Here is a 12,098-nt window from a genome sequence, read left to right on the forward strand (position 1 = left end):
TGGGCTGGAATTAGGGTGGAGTTGTGGACAGGGAGCAAGTAGGCACCACCAGTTTGAAAATGGGGCGCTGCTCGAATGTGACAGAACTGAGTTTTAAAAATACCCCAGAAAAGAACAAAGTGAGATCTCTCCTCACTCAGCCTGCAAGCAGCAAGGAAGTCTAAGAAAGGGAGGAGCACTGAAGGGTTGAGAGATTTCCCACCAGTGCTTGAAAGCTGACCTTGACTGTGGGGAGAGCTGTAAAATAGGGTGTCTTCCAGGACTGGGGCCTTTGAGGGAATTGCCAGGTCAATGAGGATGTTTCCTCTGCAAAAGCAGCATCTTTCCATGGTCAAAACACAATTCTAGGGCTTCCACTAGTGCAAAATTATGTTTCGTTGGAGATTGTGGTCACAGCAAATACCCCTGTCTGGAAAGTGTGGGGGCTTTTTTTTTTTTTTTTTTTTTTTTTTAACCATAAGCTAACAAATAGAAAAACCTGAAGCGTGGAGTTTACTTTTTTCTTTTCTTCTTGAGAGAGAAGGCTTCATTTGACTCTTCCATTGTGTTTTAGCTATTCACTGCAAGGCTGTTTTCTCCCTAAAATCTCAGCTAAAAATGTTTTATATCCACCTTTCCCCACAAGATTCTTTGCTCGTTTGTGGTTACTCTGGAACACATACAGACCTTATCGAGGATTCAGCTGCTTGCAGAGCCCTGGTGTAGCAACATGTGTGCCTACAGAGGTGTCCTTTACACCAAGAAATATGTGATGGTGCAGTAAGACATTAGGCATAATGGGCTTACCATGCCAGTTAGCCTCTGAAACCATATTCTGTTCACCTATTCTGTTCACCTAACCTGTATGAGTTTTGGAAAGCAATAGGCTCTTCATCAGATCTTAGGCAGAAGTTCTTCCCTGTGAGGGTGCTGAGGCCCTGGCACAGGTTGCCCAGAGAAGCTGCAGCTGCCCCATCCCTGGCAGTGCTCAAGGCCAGGTTGGACAGTGCTTGGAGCAACCCGGTGTAGTGGAAGGTGTCCCTGCCCATGGCAGGGGGATGGAACTTGAGCTTCAAACCATCCCATAGTTCTAGGATTCTGTGATTGTATGACACGGTGCCAGTTGGGGCAATAGGTAAGCATATTCTGTCTGCAACAAAGCGAGGTGTAGCTGTGTTGCAGTGGGGGGGCTGCAGGCTTTGAAGGCAGCTCTTGTGTCTCCTTTACTCAGGAGTTGTGCTCCTCCTTTTCCTTGAACCATGAAATAAAATTGAAAACCTCTGCCTTACTATTGGCAAGAAACAACCAGGTTGGGAAAAGATGTGCCACAGGTTTGAACAGTTTCAGCAAAGTCCTATTATTTTAAGGAATAATAGTTAACAACTCAAATTCATTAGCAGAGCAAAATCCAAGCTCCGTGTGACAGCCTGCCTAGAAAACAGTTTGTTTTGCTGTCTCTGGGCTTTAATTAAGACATGTTCAATTCTCGCCCCTGGCTCCCTGCTCCCCCTGCCCCCACCCTGCTTGCTGTGTCACAGACCGGCGATCAGACGCTTTCAGATGGTCCAGCCCATGACTTTGACCTTCTGCGCGGTCTGGCGTTCCCTGGGGAACCGTTCAGCTCATGAGGTCTGATTTCACACTTCCAGGATGCCTCGGCTCTCTTAACAATGACAGGGAGACAAAGCCCTTTAGAGCGGGCCGCATGGGGACTTGTTTAAATTGGAAACTAGAGAGGAGTCAAGGAACAAGGTTACAGGCTACAGAATAGTGCTTTTAATAAAGAGCTCACAGCTCTGGTTCAGCTCAAAGAGGGCTACCTCTGTACAATTAATTGAGACATTTATCTGGAGCATCTTAGGCCTCTACTTTCTCACAGAATTATGTGATAAATATCAGCTAAGAGGCAAATGAGATGTGCATGAAATGAATTTTTAACACTTTGATTACTGTGTCTCCAGTCTTCATTAGAAGTGAATTTACTTGTATTTCTGACCTCATTATTAATCAATTGTCTGAGAGGTTTTTTTTGGTTACCGTGATTTCAGGACCTGATATATCAGAAAGATTTTACAGAAGAGTGATACTCGATGATGTTTCAGTTTACAGTCAAAAGCTTTTCAGGCTTCTCCTCCTCTGAAGAACAGAAACTAAGCATAAAAAATGAAGAATTTATTTTTCCTTCTTTTTGAGTTTTATGTATGAAAATCCGACTGTCTTCTAAGAAAATTCCATGTTAAAATTTTGATTAAAGTACTTGAAGCTAGATTGAAGATACCAAGGTGGCTAAATGTGCAGAATTTAAATGAGTTTTCTAAAATCTGTTGTACTAAAATGTCCTCATACCACATGTGCAAAAATAGTCTTTGAAATTGTTCTTCAAATGCAAGGAAATGTCAGAGTAATGTACACAAATGTTAAATTCACAAAGGTATGGAAGCCCATGCATGTAAAATTGAAGGAATAAATTCAGAGGCCCTTTGGAAATATGGTTCCAGAAGTAATTTGCTCTGTCAATTAGTGCAGCCAGATTTCAATATACACTTGAATTGTCTTCATGAAGTACGGAAATCTACTAGATGGGCAGTGTTCTCTGATAGATAAAATCTCACCTGCTCCTATTGCATAGGTCGTCTCAAGACATCAGTCCAATATTGTGTACTGCAAAGTAACTTGTTTTTTAAGAATGTAGCAGGTTGAGGATACTAATGGCAAAATTAGGACTTAAAAGAAATTCTTGGTTAATCACAGTGTTTAGAATTAAATATACAGCAAGAGGATGATTGTGGTTGTTAACATTTTAAACTTTTTTCTGTAAATATTTTGTGGAAATGAGTTTGACACAACTGTGACGCTGCACTGAATTGCCTGGTGAGATATCTTACACACTCATGATATGGGTCCATTGCAACATGTTTGCAGCAGCCCCATTAAAGAGGAATTATCATTTCTATTTTAAAGATGGGAAAAACTAGGAAAGGTTAACAGACTCAGCTAAGGCCGACAGAGTGAGTCCTTGTCAAAGCTGGCATTTGACTGGGGTCCTGTACTTAATCCATTAGATAAGGCAGCTTCTCATGCTATTGAGCCATTCCTTCTCCTGGCCAAAGGTCAGAGTGACTGCTCTGTTCCAAACAGCTGGCTGGCAGGGAGCTTGGAACAACATTAGTGACATTAGTGTCTGCATGAGTGGCACTGCCCCCCAGAGTCATGAACTAGCTGTCTTGTCTTCCCCAAAAATAAAGGCCTTTTTTGGCTGTGGGGACTCAGATCTGTAATGGACAGGCACGGCCAGCAGTAGGGGAGAACCATAATAGCGTATGAAATATTCAAACAATATTTCAGCTTTCATAGCCACATTAAACTTGGTGGAACTTTTTGAAGTCAAAGTCTGTGAACTTGACTTTTAAAAGTAGAAATGGAGTTGACGTCTCTTATTAAATTTTTAATCTATCAAAAACAATTTTAGTAGTCTTTTGGATTCTAGTTCAGTTTTGATAATGTAATTTTAACAGTGCAAAAATTCATCTAATAGTGCAGAATAAATTTCAATGACTTGTTTAAAATCAATTCACGGTCTAGCCAGTGCTTGAGTTGACTTTCTGTCAGTTTATCTGACTTTACGGACTGATCAGTAGCAGGCAAATGTTACATGCCTATCTATATTTAGTCTGTCACGTACTTCCTTTTGTTGAGAAAACTGTTCAAGAAACAAAACCAGCAAATTGTTTGTGTCTTTGGACGTGTAATGACACAATGCATGCTTTCTATAGCCATGGTAGAAGTATCTCCACAGGGCTTACAGGGAGCTAACCCCATGCTATCTGCCGTTTCTTGTAAGTTAATCTTTTGAAGCACAAAAAAAAAAAGTTTTCCAGGGGACAGGTAGGTCTGCCGTATGCTTCTTGGCTTGCACCTACTCTGAAAAGCAATTGTATCAATCGTAGTTCCTTTTAAGAGCCCATGGCATCCCTAATTAAGAAAGAGTTGTTCTGCAGTGGCTGATGGTCTTTCTGATTCTTTTTTTCCTATGGGCTGGATTTTCGAAGATTGAAAACAGAAAAGCATGACTGTATGCAGGTGGCTTTTCCCTCTCTAAAACAGGAAATCATCTTATTGCATAAAATACAATGCTCCCATATGTTTGTTTACTAAAGTCTCCTTTTTTACAATATTAATTAAATAATATGTGATGACGTGCAGTTTTCAGGAGACAAATGCATGTGTTTAATAGAGCTTTATAATAGAAGAACACCACAGTTTAAGTGGTACAAAACATTGCAAGCAAGAAATGTAAATTTAAGCTTTGATAGCTTCTCATCAAGGAAAACTCAGCTTTGTGTGCAAGTGGAGCTAGAAAAGGAGTCCAAAAGTGCAATTATGTTGAAGTCCCTGTTTGGAAGAATTGCTGTGCCACAAAATGAATTTTTGCTGGGAAAATAGTCTACCAAGAACCAAAAATTTGTAGTGGACAATTTTCCCCTCTGGGACCACTGAAGGACATATCTCTTTAACTTGCCCAGAAATACGAATTATATTGTATTGCAGTTTGACAGCTCTAATATTCACAAAAGATACTTGTATCTGAACTGTTCACATGCCATTTGATCTCTTGTGAAAAAAGCAGTACTTTCAGGCTTGAATTTCAGGTGACACCCAATATTTTGTGCTTTAGGTCCCCATTGGGCTGGACAGAATGCAGCTCACCTCCAACCTGGAAGTAGGCTGCAGTGGGCTCTGTCTGAGACTGGTCCACCCACCCTCAAACATAGTTCACAAGGGCTCACGAGCCACCTAACCTCTTTGGTACTTTCTGATGAGTTCCAGCATAGCAAGCCAGCTCACTTGCAATTGTGGAAGTCTTGTGGCCTTTCAACTGATGGAAACAGCCTTTCTTAAACATTTCCAAGTGAAAAGCATGGCCAGAATGTTAGACAATGTGTTGCTGTAGCTACTTGAGAGAAAAATTCAAAATCTGAAATTATGTGGAGGTTAAGGTTTTATTGTTTTGATTTTCTAAATATTTTGAGAAGCAATTAAAAATTGTCACTATTCATGTCTCTCTTCTATGATGAAAAAGCCTATTTTATATACTTGTAGAAGAAAAAAGTTCTTCCAGTGGCCAACCTTCTGAGATCCAGATGATCAGATAATCTGAGCTCTGAACTGACTTTGATTCTTTTGTGATGGAATTCCTAGCTGTGGGCGACTTTGAGTTTTGAAGTAAATAACAAATAAGACCTCTCTAGTTCCTGGTTAGCCTCACTTGCATCTTAACCACTGTTGCAGAGTTCAGCTGTTTTCATAGTTCATCCAGAGGCATGCAGTAGTTCAGAGAAATAAGGTGAAAAGTAAAAAAAGTATCATGTTAATTAATGTGTGTATAGTGTGCAATGTGAGGGACACAGTGCTGATGGAAGTGAAACATTTTACTTAGATCTAAGTGAAGTAATCTCAGTTTGTGCTCTGGTCTTACCAACTGTTTAAAGATTAAATGCAGTACAGTGTAGCACAAACCAGGGTATCTGTCAAACTAGCTGCAATGTGTGGTGTGATGAACAAAACAGGAAGCTTCTAAGGATAAGTAGTTTCTTGATCTTTTTCAGTAGTAGCTGAAATTACCTCTTAATTTTTTTCAGTGGTAGTTTACATTACAAAGTAGAATTCCTCTAGGGGGCATTCTCAAATAATCCAGGTCTGTAATGGGTAACAGCTAAAAGAAAAGGTGAGGGAGGTCCATCCGAAGAGATGCTGCTCTCCATTCCATATTATTATGTGTACTATGTAAATTAGCCCTTTATTTCTGTCATTTCAGGAGCCCTTAGGACTGCACAAGTAGAGTCAAAAAAGTGCGAGACATTGCAGCAACAGAATGGATTAATGAGATTTATTTTAGTTCTTACTGAGGTTTACTGCAGGTCTGATTTCAGAAAATTGGAAGGTGAACTTCACTGGGTTTTTCTAGCTGCTTGTATCACGAATTCCTTCAAACAGTTCTAGGTGTAATAATGATTAATCCAAGTGAGGTCATGGGATTACTCGAGATTGTAAGTGGTTTCAGCACTGCTGGGAGCATGCTTTTAATGTGTAAGTGTGATATGCAGGTGGTGGTAGTCTCACCTTACACAGCACTGAGCACATTTAGGACCATACTCAGAAGAAATTTGTGGATGTCCTCCGGATCAATAGAGTTGAGTACCTCTCAAGTCACTGGAACAGAAGCTGGAGAGCTAGGGAGGGCATGGAGCAGGGAGCTAGGTGGAAGATCCTCATTAGACACAGTGATACGGGTAGAATTTGTTGACATAGGACAGGTAATATATGATGATGTATGACAGTTGTGATTTAGTCTGTAGTGAAAGGCATACTTGTGATGACAACATAATTTAGAATGATGTGATTGAGCTTAGGCAGCACCAGTCTAATCACAGGGGTTTTAGTGTACTTTTAGAACTGCTAGATGAACAGCACATGCTTTTCTGAATGCATGTAGTTCTTTTATATAAAAATGAGGAAAACTATTTATCTATAGATGATTTTTGAAATTGCTAGTTGCATTAACCAGGCAAAAGTTGTCTGCCTTGGTTAGAGTATGTGTTGTGCTTAAAGTAGTGGTTTTGAATAGTATAGTAATGAGTTTATGTTGTGAGCTCCCAGATTCTTCTTGGTCCTGCTAGAGACCAAAGAGACCTAAGGAAGATGTCTTTCAATATTTTAGTGCTCTCTTAAGGCTTTCATTGGGAATGATCCCATTATTTTGTAAACTTCTGCAATGCGGCAGGTTGCCATGGCTGTCAGTGAGAGTTAAGATTGCAGTTATCCTTTATAATAATGAGAACTTTAAAGATGACAGATGGATATGAGTTTCACCAAGTACTTGTACGTTGCTCTGGCTTTGTCTTTCTGGATCATGTTCACTTGTTTGGGTTGGTATCCAAATAACGTTTGCACATACCGTATGTCAGTGAAGAGTGTTGTTTTTCAGATACCCAACTTGGTTATGATGATTGTTATAGCATATGGAAGAAGTGCCCATAGGCGATGGTGAAGGGCTTTGCAGATGAAAACTTCATAGCTTCCTTGTATGGTAAAAACAGTATTCTGTTTCAGAGATGCTCATGACCAGGAAACTTCTACTTGTCAGCCATGATATTTGGGCCTTCCCTTGTTCCATTTCACAGTATTTCTTTCTGTCAAATTTGGTCTCAAGCTGTTTTCAAGTTATCGGTGGGGAGGCAACATGGAATGTTGAGTGTGAGAGGGGGATTTTTTTTCATTTCTGAAAATGGTTTGTCTGTTTTGATTGAGGACTTCTGTGATAAACATCCATATAAATCTAAAAGGAGAGTAATTGAAAAAGTGCATGTCAATGAATATGGAAAATAAATGAATGTAGTAAATACCTTCTCATTGTTTACAGGTGTCCTTAAGACACTGCAGTGCATTTTGCTGTGTCTGCATACAATTAATAGGCAGAAATAACATTGTAACATCATAAGCAAATATGATTGATGATACTTTAGAAAGGGAGATAAAGTGGTATTACCTAGCTTTTCTGCTGTATCACTTCTGCCTAGTTATTTTAACTGAGTCTTTCTTTTTCCAAATGCTGAAGCCACCTTATAGGCCTGTGAAGTAGAACATTGAGATGTGTGATACATCCATCTCTGCTGACTGATGAATTAATCACTTTTAAAGTTTAATCAGAAAGATTCAGCAGTATATTGTTTTCTAGAGAAGGTAAACATCAATTCTAATCATAATTCTTAATGTGTTTAAAACAATTATTCTTTATCATTAAAGTTAATAATATACACGTTAACCTCTGATGTAGTCTGAATCAATATTGCAGTTTGGGAGATGTGACCCCTGGACGGCTTCGTCTAAATATTGATTTCATTGTCATTTGTATAAGGTACAAAACAAATTATATGCCTTCCTAATATCATGAATGTAGCCCCATTGAGCTACTCAATTTATGGCTTCCTACAATGCATGACAAAACATTACGGAGTTATTGAAGGCAACAAATTGTGCAACAAATTGTGAAATGCAATTGTTTAGTGTGCCAGATTTCATTGTGGAAGACCAGCGCCAACACTCAATAACTTTCAAACACTTTGCTGTCCGAAGAAAGTCTAGAGACAAGAACGAGCCACTCTGGAGTATCCAACTCAGTTGTTAATTTCCATCCGACCAAGTTCCCTTGGGTTCTGGGAGCAGCAATTTATTCTACAGCTTTCTACTTATGTGTTTGTAGCCTTACATGAAAATAATCATACACCTGTTTTCTGTGCCAAGGGAAAAGGTTCTTCTCTTCAATTACTGGAGAAAATCAAAATAGGTTGGGGGGATAGCATCTCTCTGTCTTGGCCAGCATTTACAGTGGTTGTCATTACTGTCATAATTTGAAATATGAGTTAAATAATTTACTCCAGACTGTGATTTCTTCCCTTTATTGGCCTTCTATTGTAATGGTCTTCTCATTCATGATTCTGTAACTGCTTCTTCCCTCGTAGCTGTTCCTCAGATCTTCACAACACCTCTTCCCCTTCCAGGAGATTTCAGGGTTGCCCTGAAACTCAGGAGATACTAATCTTCCCTTCTTTTGCTTCCTCTCTCTGCAGAGAGCTCCTTTTTTTACACCACCCATCTGTTTTTAAGTATGAGATTCAGGCATCTACTTTCCTTCTTCTCCAAACCTTGGCCTCATGGATATCTGAGAAAAAGCTTAGTATAATTTTCATGGCTTCCCCCAAAACTCTCAGCGGGGATGACTTTTCGTGCTTTTTGCTTGGTATGAGCACTGCTCACCTGCAGTCATTGCTATAAGCTGCTTATTTCACATTTGGGGCACACACACAGAGACATGCATGCTTTTCCCGTTCATTATCTTTATTAGATTGAAAAAAATAAAAATCAATTTCCATACCCAATCTAGGATACTGGTTCCATTATCTACATACTGTATTTTCAAAGCAGCATCTTCATACTTTCTCCTGTGGTGGCTTTCATGCCGAGGGACCTTCTTGTAAGTATATGCAAAGCTACCTCGTTGTGCTTTAATGTATACAAAAATCTCAACCAGATTTGAGCTTCTGCTGTGCTGAGACTACAGCCTAGCATTCCAGCTGGTATCGTCTCATTGTTTAATTGTACTTGCCCACTTTCTCTGGTGTTAGGCTTTTATCTGAGACTGTCTTAAAGGCTTTTTGATTTTGGGGAGAGGATTTGTTCAGCATGAAACATGTAGGGCATAGTAATCTTTGGATAAGTATCGTAGGTGCTATGTTATTACAAATAATGTGGAATAATACATTTCCTACATATAAAAATGCTCTAATTATGTTTTCATTACAGACAATGTAGAATTGACACCATGAAAGTAAAGTTCTCCTAGCTGTCTCAGAAGGGTGCTTGGCACCTGTTAGGAACATGCTGGGTTTTCATCAGAAAGTCTGTATGGTGTATGGGGATTTTTTTCTTTTCTTTTTTTTTTTTTTTTAAAGACAAAAAAGATGTCCTTTTAGTAAGGAATGTTAATAGAATACAGAGGTGGGCAGCCTGTTATGGTCATCTCGAACATAATGCAGACCATAGTTTTTGCTGAATTAATTCCTGCAAGAATTACAATGCAGCTTAGGAAGAAAACTTAAAATGAAAACATAAAAATAAAATAACATAAAAAAGACAACCAAACTTTCTCTTACAGGTAAAAGTGACCCATTTTGTGTAGTTGAATTGAATAATGATAGACTGCTGACACATACCGTCTACAAGAACCTCAATCCAGAATGGAACAAAATCTTCACATTGTAAGTGTTTGGATTTTGTGAGTGTTTGGTGGGGGGATGAGTTGTTTTGAAGGGAATATATGTTTGAATCAAAAATAACTACTGCCGATTTTAAAGAAAGCAAGCAATGGCCTACTGATATTTGCAAACTAACCAGCTGAATAATTTTTTGAGGATTAAAAAAAAAAAAAAAAGAAGAGCTACCATTTTAAAGGTAAAAAAGAAAGGATTGTTTCTTGGAAACCACGTGTGAGTAGTGCTGAGCACTCCAGTTTCCTGCCAGCATCAGTGAGGGTTTCAAAGGCCACTGGGTTTGGCCCTAAACTTTTGAGTGGGAAAAAAGATACTATGATTATGACCTTCATTAAAATGTGGTGTTAACTTTAATAAGCATTAGGTAGCTTTATAAAGGGATATTTATAAATGCGTTCATACTTTCCTGAATTATGATCAGATACTTTCCATATGTTTTTGTTTGTTTTTTTCTGATTTACCAACTGCATTTCTCATAATACCATCTAGCACTAAACCAGCACAATGCAGCTACTGGGTAAAATGCAGTCTTAAACATTCAGTTTTCCGGGAACTGATGTGGTTGTTTGGGGGGGTTTTGTGTTTTTTGGTTTTGTTTGTTCGTTGATTTATTGGTTACTTTTTTATAAAATCCTGTTATTTTGAAGTAAAAGGCTCTGACAAAATAGAAAAAAGACTTCCACAAACAAAATGTTCCTGGTATCTGACTTGCTGAGTTGCCTTGTTTCCCTGCCTCCTTTTCTCTCTCTGGCTGCAATGTGACACCAGTTAGTAGAAAACTGATGAGTTGTAGGTTTCTCTGCTACTCAAATCAGCTCACAATCCACTGCAAAACCAGTATAATCTTTGTGTACAGTTACGTCACTTTATCATAAATAAAAAGGCTGTATTTTGGCCATGATCTGAAAACTCAGTCTGATTTTAATTTTCTCTCTCTCTTTTTTTTTTTTTAATTTCACTAGCTTTATCATTCTTTTATTTGACATCTCTAGCTTTTTTTGCCCTTCATTGAGCTCTCAGGAATGAACTGGGAACAAAAGAAAAAAATCTTACGACAGTTGTACTTTTTATTAGCTTATTAACATTGTCCTCACTTATGTATCCACAAAACCACGCTAAACCCTTCATTAATTTATTTTTAATTACCTGCTAATAGAGCAAATAACTAATCAACCTCTTCTGCACGACTGTTCTCTGCATAAGAAATTGCCTGGGTTTCTAGGGGACAAAAGACTAATCAAGTAGAAAAACTCAAAAGGCCTTCAAGGAGAGTTTTTACCTCTCTTCTGTGTATATTTGCATTGATCATTTTATTTATCCTCAGATTTGTTAATTAATTTTGGGCTAGAAATCCAGTTTCATCTGGAGGTGTAGATTTTACTGAAGTTAAACTACTTTGTTTGAATTTGTATTTCCTGGATCAGCCATTTGATCAAAGAAGAGTTCTTTCAAACAACTCTGTGTTGTTTTTCTTCTCTGAATAATGAATGTGAATTTTTCACTTGCAAGTTTACAATGTACAGTGACAGTTTTTGTGCATGGTGGTGGAGTGTTTAATAGCTCGCAGGCAAAAAAAACCAGTAGTAGCTGAAAAATGCATTTCATATTGCTTGTTCCTAATTTGTTGTAATGGCTGTTGTATATCTACAATTAAGCAAGGATTTCAGAATTAAAGAGCTTGTTGTCAGGGCTAGGATGTGCTTGTGTGGCTTGCAGTTATTTCTGTTGACATACCCATGGATTTCACAGTATTTGCAGTAAGAACTACTGCAAGGATAGCAGTGTTTAAGGTCTTTAAAGGCTCTTGGTCCTGTGCTCGCTGCTCTAAATCCCCACTGCTGCTCCATGCTGCGCTGGCTGTCCTTGCAGCTCACATAGCACAAACCCCAGGTAGGAGATTTAAAGCAGCATCCTTCTGAAAACGTCAACCCAGAAAGCCTCACAGAGAGCATGCACGACCACTGCAGCCCTTAGAAAGCATTTTGATTATATGGAGGGATGCTTCATGTGCTAAGTTCTGTTCTCTGCTCTGGCTTGGAAAAATAGATGGGTACATGTTTTTTGCTAACCTTTCACGGTTTTGTCCTTGGTACCTGCCAGTGTAGGTGACTTCTTCTCCCTTCTGTGTGTGCTTCTCCCTTTGTAGCAATATTAAAGACATCCACTCCGTGCTTGAAGTGACAGTTTATGACGAAGACCGTGATCGCAGTGCTGACTTTCTAGGCAAAGTTGCTATACCATTGCTGTCTGTAAGTTCCATTCACCTGACATACCACTCTGAATTTTTCCTGC

The 12,098-nt window shown here is 38.9% G+C and overlaps 1 protein-coding gene across 1 annotated transcript in view; it reads left to right on the forward strand.

Annotated features, from left to right (window-relative positions):
• MCTP1 (multiple C2 domains, transmembrane 1) overlaps window positions 1–12,098 on the forward strand; it is a gene marked incomplete at its 5' end in the record, with an annotated part of 149,576 nt that overhangs the window by 42,214 nt on the left and 95,264 nt on the right. The window contains 2 exons of the mRNA XM_010023972.1: window positions 9,692–9,794; window positions 11,953–12,055. Of these exons, the coding sequence (XP_010022274.1) occupies window positions 9,692–9,794; window positions 11,953–12,055 (206 nt within the window). The remainder of the gene's footprint in view (window positions 1–9,691; window positions 9,795–11,952; window positions 12,056–12,098) is intronic.

This window comes from Nestor notabilis, unplaced genomic scaffold (genome assembly GCF_000696875.1).
Source record: "Nestor notabilis isolate BGI_N333 unplaced genomic scaffold, ASM69687v1 scaffold4611, whole genome shotgun sequence".
Lineage (NCBI taxonomy): Eukaryota > Metazoa > Chordata > Aves > Psittaciformes > Psittacidae > Nestor > Nestor notabilis.